The sequence below is a fragment of the Podarcis pityusensis genome (assembly GCF_964106645.2).
Source record: "Podarcis pityusensis genome assembly, chromosome: 7".
Classification (NCBI taxonomy): Eukaryota; Metazoa; Chordata; class Lepidosauria; order Squamata; family Lacertidae; genus Podarcis; species Podarcis pityusensis.
This window is the reverse complement of record NC_138031.1, coordinates 83,136,733-83,154,377: the sequence shown is the minus strand read 5'-3', so window position 1 is coordinate 83,154,377 and position 17,645 is coordinate 83,136,733. Positions and strand designations below refer to the sequence as shown.

Sequence of the window (17,645 nt, the reverse complement as noted above, 5' to 3'; positions counted from 1 at the left end):
TCACATACCGCAAAGAACAAGTCTTAAATCCCTTTCTTATGTCAATCCCACAGTGTCCAAATCTATCTGTCTCACCATTAATTTCTTCATAACATGCTTGCGGAGCACTTTTTGACTCTATAAATATTAAAAGGATTTTGATTAGAAGGACTAAAATGAAACATTTAATAGTTTTCTTTTAGCAATGCTCTTAACAGATACTTTCGTATGTGTAAAAACAAATCAGTCTGATATATTGGATTTGCCTCCGCAAATAATAAATTTGTTAGCCTTGAAGGTGCTGCAAGACTCTTTGTTTTCACTGAAGCAGAATTATTTAGTTATTTAAAATATTTTCTTCATGCAGCACATAGGTAAACAATGGAGATCACTGCAACATGTAGTGAAGGTCACCAACTTAGATGGATTTAGAAGGCGATTAGCAAAATTATGAATGGTAGGTCTATAAATAGCTACTAGCTATGACGGATCTATATACAGTATAACCTCCTGTAGAAAGAGGCAGAAGGAGCAGGAGAGCTACTTGTAGGCTTCCTTTTGGCATCTCAATGGCTACGGTGAGAACAGAATCCTGACTAGATAGGCCTTCAGAGGAAGCAGGATTCCTCATAAAGGCATTTGATGAAGGGCTTCACCAAAACAACCTAACTGAACAGTTTGGCATGGTAACTAACAACATTTTGGCTTGTGCCTAAGTGTAGTTAGGTACCGTATTTTTTGCTCTATAAGACTCACTTTTTCCCTCCCAAAAAGTAAGGGGAAATATGTGTGCGTCTTATGGAGCGAATGCAGGCTTTGCAGCTTTCATTGTGCAGCGATCCCTCTTGCTGTTCTAGCTTCTGAGATTCAGAATATTTTTTTTCTTGTTTCCCTCCTCCAAAAATTAGGTGCGTCTTGTGGTCTGGTGTGTCTTATAGAGCGAAAAATACGGTAGCTAGTAGAGTGATTTTAAAGTTGGCATAAAATGCATAAACCTGGTCATACCAGTCAGAATTCTGGTGGCCATCTTCTGCACCAAGGAAGAAGAAGCATGCCTTGGCAATCAGCCACATTGGGCAATACAGTGGTGCCCCGCAAGACGAATGCCTCGCAAGACGGAAAACCCGCTAGACGAAAGGGTTTTCCGTTTTGGAGGTGCTTCGCAAAACGAATTTCCTATGTGCTTGCTTCGCAAGACGAAAATGTCTTGCGAGTTCCTGCAGGTTTTTTTTCCTTTTTCCCTTTTTCCCAAGCCGCTAAACCGCTTATCAGCTGATGGCTAAGCCGCTTAACAGCTGATGCTAAGCCGCTTATCAGCTGATCGTTAAGCCGCTTATCAGCTTATCGTTAAGCCGCTTATCAGCTGATCCTTAAGCCGCTTATCAGCTTATCGTTAAGCCGCTTATCAGCTGATCCACTAAGCCTGCTAAGCCGCTAATACTGTAGCACTAATCCGCTAAACTGCTAATGGGCTTGCTTCGCAAGACGAAAAAACCCGCAAGACGAAGAGACTCGCGGAATGGATTCTTTTCGTCTTGCGAGGCACCACTGTAGTTGCAAACGTGGAAGACATAACAACTAGTGCCATGGGCTTCCCACTCCAGCCAGCTCAGGTGAAAGGGCAGGTGTGTCAGGAGATCCCCCAAAACAGGGCGTGGGGGGAGGAGTGGGGAGGTGATTTCATCAGCCAAGCAGAAATGCTTGCATTGTTGATGGAACAATCTAAATCGTGTGACGCTGAATTCTGCTCAGAGAGTCCAAGAGAAACCCAGGGCTCATTCGACGGGCAAACTGGTATAAAAGCTGAGGAAAGCTCATGGTATAGGTGCGAGTGGGCATGCACACACAATTTGGTTACAGAAGGAAGCTGTTTGTTTGCTTGCTTGCTTGTTGTTTTTAAGGGTAAATATTTCATTTTGTTTTGAAAAGAAGCAAAAAAGCAAGTTGTCTCACTTACTTTCACCAAAAAGATCCTGACACTGTAGATCAGCCGACTGACAGGATCCACCATAACAGTAGCCAGAATTAGAGGCACAGCTATAGCCATTCTGGGCGTAAACATTGCTTGGGCAGGATGCTGAACTGCCATTGCAGTACTCAGGGAAATCACAGACACTATCTATAGCTGCTCTACAGATTGTGTTTCTTGGCTTGAACTAGGTGAAAAGGAAAAGGAAGAAGGAAAGTATCAAGAGCATTTTTCATGGAGGACTACAGCTAGGGTTGAGGAGGATTCCCACCGCAGCGGTACCTATTTATCTACTTGCACTGGTGTGCTTTCGAACTGCTAGCTTGGCAGGAGCTGGGACAGAGCAATGGGAGCAACAAGGCTTTGATGAAGAATCCCATGGGAAATAGACTGTGGGACTATCTTACTGATCCATTATTATTAGTAGTGGTAGTAGTAGCAGTAGTAGTACCATTTTATTATATATTTATTTATATCCTGCCTCTTCCCTAGAGATTAGTGATGTCCTGCTTTGGGCTGAGCAGAAAAGGTACAAGAGTCTCTTCTGCCAGAAGGCTAGATGAGCTGCCACTGAAGGTATAATTCTGAGTGCAGTAAGCCGTCTTTGATCAGTAACTGCATTAGCCTGGTGGCCATGTGCATTGCTTTGCAATCAATAAAACCGTGTCTCCATTTTGTGATTTGGATTTCTCCTACATGGTCTGCAGAACTCTGGTAAACCTTCACACTCACCTGTGTCAGTGCTTACATTGTTGCTGAGATCCCGAGATTCTTTCCCTACCCTTGAACAACACCAGCATTTAATTGTAGATATGGAAATCCTCAAAATGGCATTCCATCTTTAAAGGAAATTCTTCCTTGATCTAACTGCAGTTCAGTGTTAATTAGCATCTTACATCAGGCTGCAAATGGTTGTAACCAACTAAGTTCTACTCACAGTAGACCCACTGAAATTAATCAAACTAAACTTGCCATGTCCATTAACTTTGATGGGTCAGCTTTGTGTAGGATGAGCATTGGCTGCAACACAGAGGTTGCGGAGATAAAATTCAGAGGAAGTTGTAATGTCGATTCAAACAAAGTGAGGTGAATGTGTGGCCAAGGCAGTGAAGAGAGTACTTTAGCATCTTACCTGACAATTTTCACAGCACAATTCATTGCTGCACACTGCTCCACGGAGAAATGTACATGAGCTAGTACAACATTTACTGTACTTACATTCCTGAAAACAAAAATCATACAGCTTTTTATTTGGGGTCAGTAAAGAGTTTAGACAGTGAAAAAAAATATGAAAGTAAAAGCTGAAACTCCAAAGCTTTTTTTGTAAGCCGCTTTGAGGGTTGTTGTTTTATAATCAAGCAGAGTGTAAATTTTATTAAATAAATGCAAGTAAAGGTTTATACATGGAATCTGCCCAAATCTTTTCTGCTACATTATGCTTTTTAACACAGAGGAATTTCAAAAGACAGGAAAAGACAAGAGGGAAAGGTTGACTTCAAATTTTACTCAAATAAACCTGATTATAATACTATTTTTAATATACAAAGCAATTCCCATGAGGCAATTCCCGAAGGTAAATTTAATTCCTAGGCAGATATATATGGGTCCCTAAACTAACCTGGCTCTAAGCCAATGAGCTTTTTGTACTGTTGTTTGGATATAGGGTTAGTTTTAAATTCCTGACAGTAAACTGGTCTTCACACACACACACACACACACGGTCTCCTGTTGGCTTTGGTTTGCTTTTCAAATAACTGCTACATAGTTTTTCATTTGATAACCATGTTGTTGATGTTTTTAAATTTCAAAAGCTGTGCTAAAAGAGAATACGACAAGTATTTTTCCAATTTAAACACATCAGGAGCAGGCAGAAACAACCAGAAGGGCCATAGCTTAAGGTTACCAGATGTCCCCGTTTCCCAGGGACAGTCCCCGGATTTACAAATCAGTCCCCTGACAAAATCCTATCGTTCCTACTGAAGTTGAAAAGTGTCCCCAGATTCATTGGAAAAAAAATCTGGTAACCTTACTGTAGCTCAGTGCTAGAGCATCAGCTTTGAATGCAGAAGGTCCCAGGTTCAATCCCCATCATGTCCAGGTAGGACTGGGAGAGAATACTGCCTGAAACCTTGGAGAGCCACTTGGTTTAAGGCAGAGTCACTTCCGAGCTGGAGAGCAGGTGGGGTTGCGGGCTTCACGCCCCTCCCCACGCACGCGGGGGCTGGCTCAAAGCCCCCGCGATACTGGGGGAATCCTTGGACGTGTCATCTCCCAGGCCAGCCAATCGGCTGGTCCGGGAGGCATGGCCCGCCCTATTTAGGGCCGGCGCTGTGGAGGATCTCCCTCTTTCCTTGCTCCAGCTGATTGGGTAGGGGTATTGCTATGGAGATGAAAGGGAGGAAAAGGAAGCGCCATCACCTTCCCCCCAAATCGAAGGGTAGTCTGGTAAAGGATTCCGGGGGGCGTCGCCTTGTCCTAAGCCTATGGAGGTGTGGGCCTATGGCACGCCCCCGAGCTCCTAGTTGACGTGCCTCAGCAGGACTCCCCCTACTGGTGGTTAACCCTTGCCGGTCTTCAAGCAAGCAGGCTGAAGCCGGTTAGTCAATAGGACCAATGCCTAAGCCAATACCAATACCGCTCAATTCCTGCAATCAATAAAGTTGTGGCCTAATTTGACCCATTAACCTAAAATTCTGGTGTCTCGTGTCTTTATTTCCGAGGGGGGAGGCGGGAACTCGCCACGCAACTGCCAGTTTTCCGAAAGGAGAGTTTGAGCAGCCCTGGAGGCTTCCCAGAGCAAAAGTGGAAGGCAGGCAGAGGTAGGTGGGAGTTATTCTAAATGTCTGCTTCTCTGTTTATTTTAAATAATCAACCCAAAACCCCTGGAACAGGGCAGGACATAGATTCAAATGAACAAACCTAGAAAACATTTAGGAGGTACTGACCTCTTCAGAGCCGCAGTCACACTTCTCTCCAGCTTCCAGAACACCATTCCCACAAAGCGCTCTGCTTCTGGCACTTCGCTTCTTATAAAACAATTTTAAATTAGGCCGATTAGAGAGACAGTGGGCTCCTCTGAATTTAATGAAATATTGGAAGTCTTCAATGCTGCAGCTGCTAAAAGCTTTAATTCCACTTGAAAGTCTGAAACATAGTTAAGATGAATCTGATATTATTACATGGCAAGCACGCATACAGACTCAACACATTTTAAATAAAAAAATAGACACAAGATCTACCCACACTGGAGGAATGGCAGATGAAAATGATGGACTACATGGAATTGGCGGAAATGACTGGCAGAATCCGTGACCAGGGAGAAGAGTCGGTGGAAGAATATTGGAAGAAATTTAAAGACTATTTACAGAAATACTGCAAAATTAATGAATGTTAGAAAGATGTTGGATTGAAGTTAAGTGGTTTCTAGCTGTACAGGTACAAAAGAATATGGAAAAATTGGTTTTTAATATGTAAAAAATTTAAAGTTATAATATATCAAGATTAAAGATTAGGATTAAAAAGGAGGGAAAGGAATTGTTGGATTAACAAATTTAATTGGAATACAAAAGAGGGAGGTATGAGGAGGTCCGGGAAACAAGTAAACGTAAAAGAAGTGAGGAAAAGATGGAATTGTTTTTAACTGTTTTTTCTTTTTTCTACTTTGTATTTTTCCTTTTCATTGTTAATTTTTTTTTACTAATGTGCTTCCCCCCCCCCTTTGAAACTTTAATAAATATTATAAAAAAAACACACATTTTAAATAAAAAATTAAAAACAAGAGCCCCTTCCTTCTTATGCATGCTGAATGGAGGGCTGCCGAGTGCAGCAGGAGGCCAGGCCAGTCTCTGAAACCTGAAAGGTGACCTGAGCAACATTTTTTTCCACCAAAAAACAAACAAATAAAAACCTTTTAACATTTTTATGAAGTTTTCAAGAAGTTTTGTTACAGTCTGCATAGTTGCAGACACGGCTCCAAGGCATCATACTGAATCACTATAAAACAATGAAAGGTAAGATCCAGTTTTTAAAAATGTGCATTTATTTTGTCCTACTTTCAGCTGGTCAACATCCACACCATGGATTTAAAGCACATGACTTCCCCCAATTAATCTGGGAATTGTAGTATACCTCTCACAGAGCTACACTTCACAACCACTAAGTATAGTTTCCATGATTCTTGGAGGGAAGCCATGTATTTAAAATATAAGTTGTGGGTGTTTTGCAATTATTGAAAGAAAAGACCTGAAAGAACTTGCTGTCTAGAGGCAAAAGGAGAAATGAGTGAACACAGCATGATCCCTCTTTAAAACCACCTCCAATTATCTTGAGGGGAGAAATAGCATAGGTCTCCAGTATTAAACAAGCTTTACACTTTCTACTTTCAGTGGTACCTTGGGTTACATACGCTTCAGGTTACATACGCTTCAGGTTACAGACTCCGCTAACCCAGAAATAGTACCTCGGGTTAAGAGCTTTGCTTCAGGATGAGAACAGAAATCGTGTGGCAGCGGCATGGCGGCAGCGGGAGGCCCCATTAGCTAAAGTGGTGCTTCAGGTTAAGAACAGTTTCAGATTAAGAACAGACCTCCGGAACGAATTAAGTACTTAACCCGAGGTACCACTGTACTGGATTTTTTCCAGTTACATTTGGTACAAAATGGTAACAGCAGATACCAAACAGCAGTGGAAGATTTTTGGCTCTTCAAAGTTTGCTAGTGCACAAGCCTCAGCGCCTAGGACTTGCCGATCGAAAGGTCGGCGGTTCAAATCCCCGCGGCGGGGTGCGCTCCCGTCGCTCGGTCCCAGCGCCTGCCAACCTAGCAGTTCGAAAGCACCTCCGGGTGCAAGTAGATAAATAGGGACCGCTTACTAGCGGGAAGGTAAACGGCGTTCCGTGTGCTGCGCTGGCTCGCCAGATGCAGCTTGTCACGCTGGCCACGTGACCCGGAAGTGTCTGCGGACAGCGCTGGCTCCCGGCCTCTAGAGTGAGATGAGCGCACAACCCTAGAGTCTGTCAAGACTGGCCCGCACGGGCAGGTGTACCTTTACCTTTTTATAGCAGAACTTCACCCCTTATGGCAGAAGTGGGGAACATCAGACCCACAGGCATAATTAGGCTTTCCTGGCCTCTGAATTTGTCCCAGAAGTTGAGGGGAAGTTTTTAGTGTGTGGTGTTGTATTGTGCTTTTACTATTTTTTGTTGGGAGCTGCCCAGAGTGACTGGGGCAACCGCGTCAGATGGGCAGCATATAAATAAATGTTGTTGTTGTTATTGTTGACGAACCACAGGAGATAAGCCTGTGCCTGGTCTTTGATGGTAAACTGCAGAAGAGTAGGCACCATTTCTGTTATCTCTAATCTCAGTACAGTGCTGAGATAGGAGTGAAGGAATGAGTTTCCAAACTCTAAAATCTGACTGTGCAGGCAGTCTGAAACAGGCCCCCAAATCTTCATTTTTCCTTCTCCAAGGGTGCATTAGCTAAAAACCATTAACTTGAGCACTTGAGCAAATGCATAACAAGAACACAGCTGTATAAACAAAAGCTCTCTCCTTTATCATTCCGTGACGCCTAATGAATGGCCTTGCCAGTTCCAAAGTGGAGCAGGGATGACACATCTGGGTCTTATCTTACATCCTGACCACAATGACGCACAGACCTTGTCAGCCCCCCAGGAATGGCGCCAGGAGTGCTCTTAGAGTTGGTGACCTTCTTACCCCAAGATAAGGAGTACAGGAACAAAAACACCCTTTTATGGTCAAGAGCACAGGAACATCTGTGATGTCAACTTACATGTATAAGCTTACGTGTCTGGATTCCTGGGGAAGGGGGGATAGGATGCCTGGAAGATATATATACTGTATGCAATTTCTCTTGCTTTTGTGCTTGCTGTGAACCGATTCACGCAGTGCCTTCTGCTATCCGGAGAGCAGAATAAACTCTTTCTCTGAACCAAACCTCGGTGTCATTTGACTTCCTTCCTCCCGTCCGGGAGCAACGCTCACCCAACCAATTGGTAAAGTCTAAAAAGGCTACAGGAGATGAGCTCTGCTGCTGCCTTCCACTATCAAAAGTGCAAGCAGAGGCTTATGTCCAGTCCTAACACTATAGGACTACCTATGAGCTGCTTAGTGCAATAGTCATAGTACATACACTGCTTCCGTGTTCATTATGCAGACGAAACCTCCTGGGCACTTGCACTCTTTGCCGTTGTCATATTCCATCCCCAGGTTAAGGCCCAGCAATTGGGCCAGAATGACGGAGAATGGCTCTTTGCTCATCGACTTCTGATACTAGAAGGAAGAGGGAAAACTGGAATCAGGAACCAGATTATTCCACTCCATTATGGGTGACTAAATGCAAACAAGTCTCTTAGGAGCATATTTTAGGAGCATCTTAGTACAGTGGTACCTCAGGTTACAGACGCTTCAGATTACAGACTCTGCTAACCCAGAAATAGTACCTCGGGTTAAAAACTTTGCTTCAGGATGAGAACAGAAATCGTGCAGCAGCGGCGCGGTGGCAGCAGGAGGCCCCATTAGCTAAAGTGGTACTTCAGGTTAAGAACAGTTTTAGGTTAAGAACAGACCTCCAGAATGAATTAAGTTCTTAACCTGAGGTACCACTGGATTTAAGTTCATTTTGTAGAACCTAAGATCATATTGTGCTTTGCTCTAAAGACAGGGAAGTTGAATAGGCATCCCTGTTCATAGCCTAAAGGGTGTGTCTGCAGAGAATGTTCAATTTGAAGGGTCACAGGTTACCTACCCCTGCAATACCTAAATCCAAGACAGGCAACATATACACTTTAGCCAAGAAAGTTCAGCAATACTGTACCAGAGCAACTCCTGCATCAAAATTCCGGAGGCACAGCTTCCCCATAAATCCTGCTCCTATATAATTAGGTTTCTCCCTGTAACTAAAACACAAAAGTAGATGGTGGAGTAGCTAAAGGGACTGTGTCTTCAAAAGAAATGGCAAAGTCTTCACATAATCAAGAAACTGTGGAGAACATTACATACACAGTAGCTTTCCCAGGTCTTGTTACCACAGCTGGTCTCTTCCACCATCATTTGCCCACAATCCCAGGTGAGCAATCTGCTATTTAGCTCTAACATCTGCTGGAATCTTTCAGTAGAAGGGAAACTTTTTCTGGCAGGGGCCCCTGAGCTGTGCTTCTATGCTTTCCCATGCAAGAGAAGGACACCATTTTCTTGTGCAGTTTCTGTCTTGCATCTATGACAGGTGCTTTGCCAACTTGGTGCTGTCCAGTTGTTTGGGATTACAACTCTCATCAGCCACAGCCAACAGATTGCTGGATATGACAGAAACTGTAATCCAAAACATCTAGAGGGCACCAGGTTGGCAAAGTCTCTGTCTCTCACATACCCTTCGGCTGGTGTTTTCTCTTAGTTGTCTTAAATTGCCTTTTCCTTGGATCCATCGATAATGTGAACATAACATCCTACAGCTGCCCAAAGATGCAGTTGATTTCTCTTCCTTATGCTGCCCCACATCAAGAGCATTTAACATGGCACAACTATTATTTGATATGTAGACATTTTTCATCACATCTTCATCCAAGGAACTCAGGCAACTCTGTGACATAATGCTTTGTGAGGAAGGGCACGAAATAAATACTGTGCTGGATTCAACTACCGTATTTTTCGCTCTATAAGACGCATGTTTTCCCCTCCAAAAATTAAGGGGAAATGTGTGTGCATCTTATGGAGCAAATGCAGGCTCCTTGGCTTCAGCGATAGCAACGTGAAGCCTCCGAAGCGCGGTGGGAGCACTCCCACCACGCTCCTTGGCTTCGCGTTGCTTTTGCTGAAGCCTGGAGAGTGAGAGGAGTCAGTGCGCACCGACCCCTCTCGCTCTCCAGGCTTAAAAGATAGCCACCTGAAGCCTCCGGAGCGCGACGGGATCTCCCGCCGCACTCCAGAGGCTTCAGGCGGCTATCTGGAGAGCGAGAGGGGTTGGTGCGCTGAGCACACATTGCATACAATGTTCCACCAGCATGGCAGCAATGTATCTGTTGTTGTTGATGATTTAGTCGTGTCCACCTCTTCGTGACCCCATGGACCAGAGCACGCCAGGCACTCCTGTCTTCCACTGCCTCCCGCAGTTTGGTCAAACTCATGCTGGTAGCTTCGAGAACACTGTCCCACCATCTCGTACTCTGTCATCCCCTTCTCCTTGTGCCCTCCATCTTTCCCAACATCAGGGTCTTTTCCAGGGAGTCTTCTCTTCTCATGAGGTGGCCAAAGTATTGGAGTCTCAGCTTCAAGATCTGTCCTTCCAGTGAGCACTTAGGCCTGATTTCCTTAAGAATGGATCGGTTTGATCTTCTTGCAGTCCATGGGACTCTCAAGAGTCTCCTCCAGGACCAGAAATAGTACCTCGGGTTAAGAACTTTGCTTCAGGATGAGAACAGAAATCGCGCAGCAGCGGCACGGTGGCAGCGGAAGGCCCCATTAGCTAAAGTGGTGCTTCAGGTTAAGAACAGTTTCAGGTTAAGAACGGACCTCCAGAACAAATTAAGTACTTAACCCGAGGTACCACTGTACAGAATGATGGACCAAGATTATTCAGTGAGCTTCATGGCCGAAGAGGAATCTGGAAATAGGTCTCTCTGGTTTAACTCTGGTATGCTATCTACAACACAGTGACTGATCATAGGCACTTTTTATTTTAGCTTTACCTACGGAAAGGTCGGTTCACTTTCTATGGCCAGCTGCTGGTGCTCCTGCAATGCTATATTTTTCAATAACTGCACAAAAAGGCTGAAAATCCTTTGATCCCAATAGCACTACCCCAAGCCCAGCAGTAGGTCCCATTAAGCTCAACAGGGCATGCTCCTAGGAAAGTGGGCAGGATTTCCACTAACTGGTCTGAGGGCTGACATTAACACAGTTTCCTTTGTGAAACAGGTGTTAGCCACACGAAGCAGGGAATGGGGCAGCAACAAGGCATGGTGACATGACAGCCGTTGTAGGAAATTAGTACAGTAAAAAGGTTACCCCCCTCATCAGCCATCAGGGCTTTTCCCATCTGAAGCCCATTAGAGAGCCAATACACCATAACACTCCCAGATGCTTTTGCAGCCCCCTTTTCAACATGCGGCCTGGCTGCTGGATCAGGCCAAAGGCCAAGCAGGATCTCAACGCAAGAGCACTCTTCTCACTTGTGAGTCCCACCAAGTGTATTCAGAGGCATTCTACCACTGACAGTGGAGGGAGAACATAGTTATCATTTTCCAGCTGCTTGAGTTGTTAAACAAAAGAAAACATGTAGAGTCATCCCTCAGACCACCATGTAATTGTTTTTTTTATTAAAAAAACTACTACATTTGGGATGATTTTTCAGTGGTGGTGGGAATTCTGCACATGGAATGTGCAAACAACAAATATAAAATGTGAGCACATGCAGAATGGCTATATGAAGTGGACTAAAACTGATCTGTCTGTACCTAGCTTGCACAGCGCTGCATTTTAATGGAAGGCTATGTTATTTATATTTGCTACCTACTCTATTGTTGAAGGGCACAATGTTCTATAATAAGTATTTCAGTAAAGGCTGGAATGCCTGCTTTCCATGCAGAAGGTTCCAGGCTCAATCCCCACCAGAAAGACGCCTCTCTGAAATGTTAGAGAACAACAACACTGACTCGGGCCCCACACTGTGGGTGCCCAGCACGCCCCACATCATGATGTCGTAGTGCAGGGCATGAGCTCCAGCAGTGAGGCGACTGGACCCCTCCCACCCGAACTCCACTCTTTCTTCCACCCTCCGCCCAAACTCCGCACTCTCTCTTCCACGGGGCGTGGTGGCCACGCGCCTGGCACTGCTTTTTGTGGGTGCCCAGCCTCTATAGGTGAAATCTTGTGAGTGCTTGGGCACCCAGAGCCCCAGGGAGAAAGCACCTATGTTAGTGAGTCACTATCTCTCAGTGTAGATGAGTATGCATGCTATAGCAATATTAGAGTGCTTTAAATGAGAAAATATATCTCCTTACACTAACAAAAGCGCCAGATCATGAGGCCGTAGAACAAGATATGAATTTTTCCAACGTAGAAATTTTCGTAGTAACACATCGGGCTCTCCTGCTGTTGAGATTTTATTGTGGTCTGTCCAGAACTCCAAAGAAGATAGAACAACTGTAATATTAAGGCTAGAAAACATCTGAAAAGATGGAAAGAATGCAAGCTCAAATAAAGGCAGAGCAAAATACATGTTCGGCGGTTCCAACTTAATTTTTGACGAATTCATCATAAAGATTTGGGTGATTGTAAGAGCCTAGTCCTAATTTGTGCCAGGGCTCACCAGTTTGCCATTACACGTGCAAGAAGCCAGGGGCTCAGGGCTGGTGTGCCCATGAGGCAAATGAGGGGGTGGCCTCAGGGAGGCAGCCTCCAGACAGCTGGGGGGGGGCACCACAGTGCACACATTGCGACACACACACTGTCCGGGTGCATGACGATGGTGGGCAGCGAGTGGTGACTGCTGTGACAAATAGAATCAGTCACCCACATCCTGGTTTCAGATAATTCAATCTAATCTTATTAATCTGTAGGTTGTTAGTAGGGAGTGGCCATTCAGACAAATGTAAGCCTTCAGGATTGGGGGGTGGGGGTGGGATAAGATGGAGAAAGCAGCCAAGTTTCGGCAACATGAAATAAGGATTCATGAATGTTATACTACATGTAACGTAAGTGTTAGATGCAAGTTTCTGATGAGTGATCTATTTATTTTTTTGTACTGAACCCTACTGGAATCTTGTACATACGCCTATTATTATTATTTCTACCCCGCCCATCTGGCTGGGTTTCCCCAGCCACTCAGGGCAGCTTTCAACAGAACATTAAAAACAGAATAAAACTTCAAACACTAAAAACTTCCCGACAGCCTTCAGATGTCTTCTAAAAGTCAGATAGTTGTTTATTTCCTTGGCATCTGATGGGAGGGCATTCCACAGGGTGGGTGCCACTACTGAGAAGGCCCTCTGCCTGGTTCCCTGTAACTTCGCTTCTCACAGTGAGGGAACCGCCAGAAGGCCCTCAGCAGTGGACCTCAGTGTCTGGGTTGAACGATGGGGGTGGAGACGCTCCTTCAGGTATACTGGGCCAAGGCTGTTTAGGGCTTTAAAGGTCAGCACCAACACTTTGAATTGTGCTCAGAAACGTACTGGGAGCCAATGTAGGTCTTTCAGGACTGGTGCTATATGGTCTCGGCAGCCACTCAGTAAAGGTTTGAGAATGATAATGAGACTTTCAGACTGCATGCACATATAGATCCTTGGGCTCAAATGCTGTCCCCTCCCCATTCCTCTTTTAGCGTGTCCACTTACGGTTTTAAACTAACCAGAGACTTCTGAACTGCGGAGGTTGGTTAGTTTGAACTATGGTTTGTTAACAAGTCAAGATCCCACACCAAAGTTTGATCCTGGTTTGTTTCAACAAACCGTACTTTTAACTAAACAGAGTTCCTCCACCCCACCTCACCCTGGTCCCAGTTCAGACATAAAAGAAACTCTAGTTAGTTTTAAATGGGAAGCAAGTAGCTTCTGATGTCCTTCTCATGGCTGTGCCAGAAGAGCGGAGGGGAATAAGGAGTGTGTGAACCCAAGGTTCACTGTTACTGAAGGTAAAGGGTAAAGGTACCCCTGACCATTAGGTCCAGTCGCAGACGACTCTGGGGTTGCGGTGCTCATCTTGCTTTATTGGCCAAGGGAGCCGGCGTACAGCTTCCAGGTCATGTGGCCAGCATGACTAAGCTGCTTCTGGTGAACCACAGCAGCGCACAGAAACGCCGTTTACCTTCCTGCCAGAGCAGTACCTATTTATCTACTTGCACTTTGATGTGCTTTTGAACTGCTAGGTTGGCAGGAGCAGGGACCGAGCAACGGGAGCTCACCCCGTCGCGGGGATTCGAACCACTGACCTTCAGATCGGCAAGCCCTAGGCTCAGTGGTTTAACCCACAGCGCCCCCCGCGTCCTCACTGCTACTAGTGTGAAGTGTTAGGGGTAGCCAGTGTGGTGCCCTCCAGACATTGTTGAACTGCCAATCTCTTAAACCATTGGCCATGCTGGCTGGGACAGATGTGAGCTGTGATCTGAGAATTGCTGGAAGACCTCTGCGCTAAACCGTGTGTTGGCATCATCTGTCTCGAGACAATGGAGTGCACTTCCAGGGGTGATGTCAAACCGCTGTGCTAGCAGCACTGAACTGACCTCCCTGGAACACAAGCTTGGGCAGTGCGTCTGGAGGTCCTGGGCTGCCCAGACGACAAGATCCCCTTCTTGGCCTCACTGATGTGGTGCAAAGGAAAGCAGAGCAAGGCATTTGGCACCAGCTTGGCTGCAGGTGTTGCCCGAAGGAGGCGTATAAGATGCCATCCAACTGCCTTAGGGACTCTGCTCCGGATTTGTGTAGGGTTTATTCCTTAGTCTTTTCTTCTTCCAAAGATATCCCACAAGGCAGCAGAGGTTTAGGACTGGAGTTTTCCTTCTTCCCAGGTTGATGAGCCCCATCTGCCCCTCACTTCCCTCTACAACACATGCAGAAGCCGCCTTCTTGACTGTTGGACCCACTCTTAAGTCTTGTATGCTCAATCTGCTGGAGCCTGGCTTTGCATGCAGGTGAAGTCCCTAACTCACCATGGGGTTGAGAACCATTAGCTACCCTCACCTGGTTTAGCCAGCCAGCCAAAGCTGTTCTTGGGGTGTGGCCACTGTTGTATGCTGACAGCTTCTAGGAACCACGGGTGAGAGGTGAGTGAAGGGTGGCAACCAAAGCGGACAAACTACCCCCACTAGAGGTACTACCCTAACACTCCATACACCCCTGTGTTAAACTATGGTTTAACATTATGTCCTAAAAGGGTCAGACATGCCAATCTTGACTTCTGTTGTAGGGTCAGTACCATTGAAACCATGCATGCTATTTCAGTTAGTCACAGCTAAGTGGTGTCTTGATTTAAATGGAATGTACTCTATACTAATTTAGCTGGATCAAGACCTAATTGTCTAACATAACAGAACATAATGATCAGTGTTGGCCATTTATTTATTTGCATACATTATTTATATGCTCCCTTTCCAAGATGAACGTTTAATGTAACATTGTAATGTTGAAATAGGATTAAGGTTACCAGATTTTTTTCAATGAATCCAGGGACACTTTTCAACTTCTTACTAAATAGACTGAATTTGTCAGGGGACTGATTTGTAAATCTGGGGACTGTCCCCGGGAAACAGGGTCATTTGGTAACCTTAAATAAGATCACAAGCCATGACCTCATGAGTGTGCATGTACAGTGGTACCTCAGGTTACAGACGCTTCAGGTTACAGACTCCGCTAACCCAGAAATAGTACCTCAGGTTAAGAACTTTGCTTCAGGATGAGAACAGAAATTGCGCGGTGGCGGTGTGGTGGCAGTGGGAGGCCCCATTAGCTAAAGTGGTACCTCAGGTTAAGAACAGTTTCAGGTTAAGAACAGACCTCCAGAACAAATTAAGTTCTTAACCCAAGGTACCGCTGTATTCCTATCATCCAATGCTATGCATTTACTTTGCCAGAGCAGATGCTTGTAAGACAAGGCTGTTAAGAGTGATAGCCAAGTGAAAACATCCAAGTGGCTCTTGTTAGTACAAAAGAAAAACAAAACATGGCAGTCACTTACACTGTTGACAAAACCAATAAGCTGTGCTATGCTGTCGGTTACAATTTCTTTGCTTCCACCCAAAAAGTTGTACTGGAGAGAAAAAGAGTTGCGTGCATCATAGCAAAAATAAACAATAAAATAGACAATAGTTATGGTAGGCTGCCAGTGTTGGCAACAGAACACTGGGTCATATGCAACTTGGTCTGAGAGCTGAACCAAACGTTGGGCCACCATATATGGAAAAGAGATGTGAAGTGCTTTGAATGCACTTAGAGCTCGCCTTTCAGTGCATGTGTGTCTGTAGGATAGCAGTGAATCAAACAACCTTAGCAGGGTGAGATGGTCTTCAGGGTCCTCAACAACCTCCTGTCTTGCTTGAATTGCAGTCTACTCCTAATATGCTAAGTGAGTATACAGTGTTATCTCATTTTATACTCAGTAGTAGCCCTGCAAACTAGATTAGACTGAGAGAAAATGGCTAGGCCAAGTTGACCCTATATGCCAAATTTCACCATCTAAGACCAACACTCTGTCCACTACACCAGCAGTTTCCAACCCATGTGCCATGGCACCCTGGGATGCCTAAAAGATGGCCAGGGGTGCCGAAGGCAACACTGGCCTCTGTCCCTCTTTCCTTCCCTCCGTCCTCTGATGCCCTCTTGCGTCTCTGCCTCCCAAAGGAGGAGTTGTTTGCTGCAGCAACCCTGGCTACAAGCTCCGCAGGTGAATGGTGCCTCTGAGGCTGGCCAGGGGATGCTGGTTGCCAGGAGCTGAGGTGGCCTCGGAGTAAGCAAGCAAGTGGGTGAAGGAGCCCAGCCAGCCAATCGACCAGCCCTTACTGTTGAGAGTGGACAAATAAGTAGGAAGCCAGGCAGGCAGGTGCATGCTGGCCTTTCTTGTGCTTGCTGTGTGCAATGCCTTCCTGGGAGCTGAGCGCCCAGTGCCAAAGGGAGCCTTTCCGCCCTGCAGGCCTGGCGCCACCCACGGCAGCCTCCCAAGGTGAGTATGGTGCTGGCCTCACGTTCACCTTTGGCCAATGTCCATTGGGTCGCTAAGGCTGGGGGCATCCTCTTCCCAGGGCCTCTTTGGGGTGGTTCAGAGACCAGAGGCAGTGGCGGCAGCTGCCTGGAGGACTCCCAAGAAGAGGAGGCTGAGGGAATACTCCACAAGGGAGGGTGTTTGAAAAGGGGTGAGAGGCTGTAGGCAAGGGGTGACATAACTTGGCTTCTGAGGCTTGGAGTGTGTTTCCTCACAGGGCAGCCGCAGAAAGAATGTACCGTATTTTTTGCTCTATAAGACTCACTTTTTCCCTCCTAAAAAGTAAGGGGAAATGTGTATGTGTCTTATGGAGCGAATGCAGGCTGCACAGCTGTCACAGAAGTCAGAACAGCAAGAGGGATTGCTGCTTTCACTGCGCAGTGATCCCTCTTGCTGTTCTGGCTTCTGAGATTCAGAATATTTTTTTTCTTATTTTCCTCCTCCAAAAACTAGGTGCGTCTTGTGGTCTGGTGCATCTTATAGAGCGAAAAATACGGTAGTTGGTCAAGGGAGCATGGACTCAAAAAGGTTGAAAACCTCTGCACAACACCATGCTGGTTCAATGAATTGCCCTTGTTAGCATTCCAAGAAGATGTATTTCTCGTGGTCAATAACTTACCAAACCCTTATCCAAAACGATATATATTTCTATGTATCTGTGTACTTTAGTGACATCTGACAGTGGCTGAGGAAAGACAAAATAAATCACATTTAGTAATATTTCTTGTATTTTGGTCCCTGGAGATTTTATAATGCAAAATGGGTTAACGTTAGCAGCAGATTACTAGAACAAAGCCTGCATCAATCTGCCCCACTGAAAAAAAAATCACTTCAAAAGTGGTGCATTTGTCCAGTTCACCTAACAGTGGTTCTCACTTTCCCAATTTATTCATCTGCAGAAAATCTCTCCAGAATAGGCACCAATGCACTCAAGTCCCATTGCTGTCTAAGGGTTTCAGCAGAGGAGTGTGGTTAATGTTTAAAAAATCCAAA

The 17,645-nt window shown here is 45.4% G+C and overlaps 1 protein-coding gene across 5 annotated transcripts in view; it reads right to left on the bottom strand.

Annotated features, from left to right (window-relative positions):
• LOC308481941 (disintegrin and metalloproteinase domain-containing protein 2-like) overlaps window positions 1-17,645 on the bottom strand; it is a 43,683-nt gene that overhangs the window by 13,722 nt on the left and 12,316 nt on the right. For all 5 annotated transcript variants that reach the window (XM_081014788.1, XM_081014790.1, XM_081014789.1 and 2 more), the window contains exons 7-15: window positions 17,272-17,337; window positions 15,633-15,704; window positions 11,966-12,132; window positions 8,785-8,866; window positions 8,101-8,240; window positions 4,894-5,092; window positions 3,081-3,170; window positions 1,937-2,135; window positions 9-117 (exon numbers count right to left, since the gene is read on the bottom strand). In XM_081014788.1, the coding sequence (XP_080870914.1) occupies window positions 9-117; window positions 1,937-2,135; window positions 3,081-3,170; window positions 4,894-5,092; window positions 8,101-8,240; window positions 8,785-8,866; window positions 11,966-12,132; window positions 15,633-15,704; window positions 17,272-17,337 (1,124 nt within the window). The remainder of the gene's footprint in view (window positions 1-8; window positions 118-1,936; window positions 2,136-3,080; window positions 3,171-4,893; window positions 5,093-8,100; window positions 8,241-8,784; window positions 8,867-11,965; window positions 12,133-15,632; window positions 15,705-17,271; window positions 17,338-17,645) is intronic.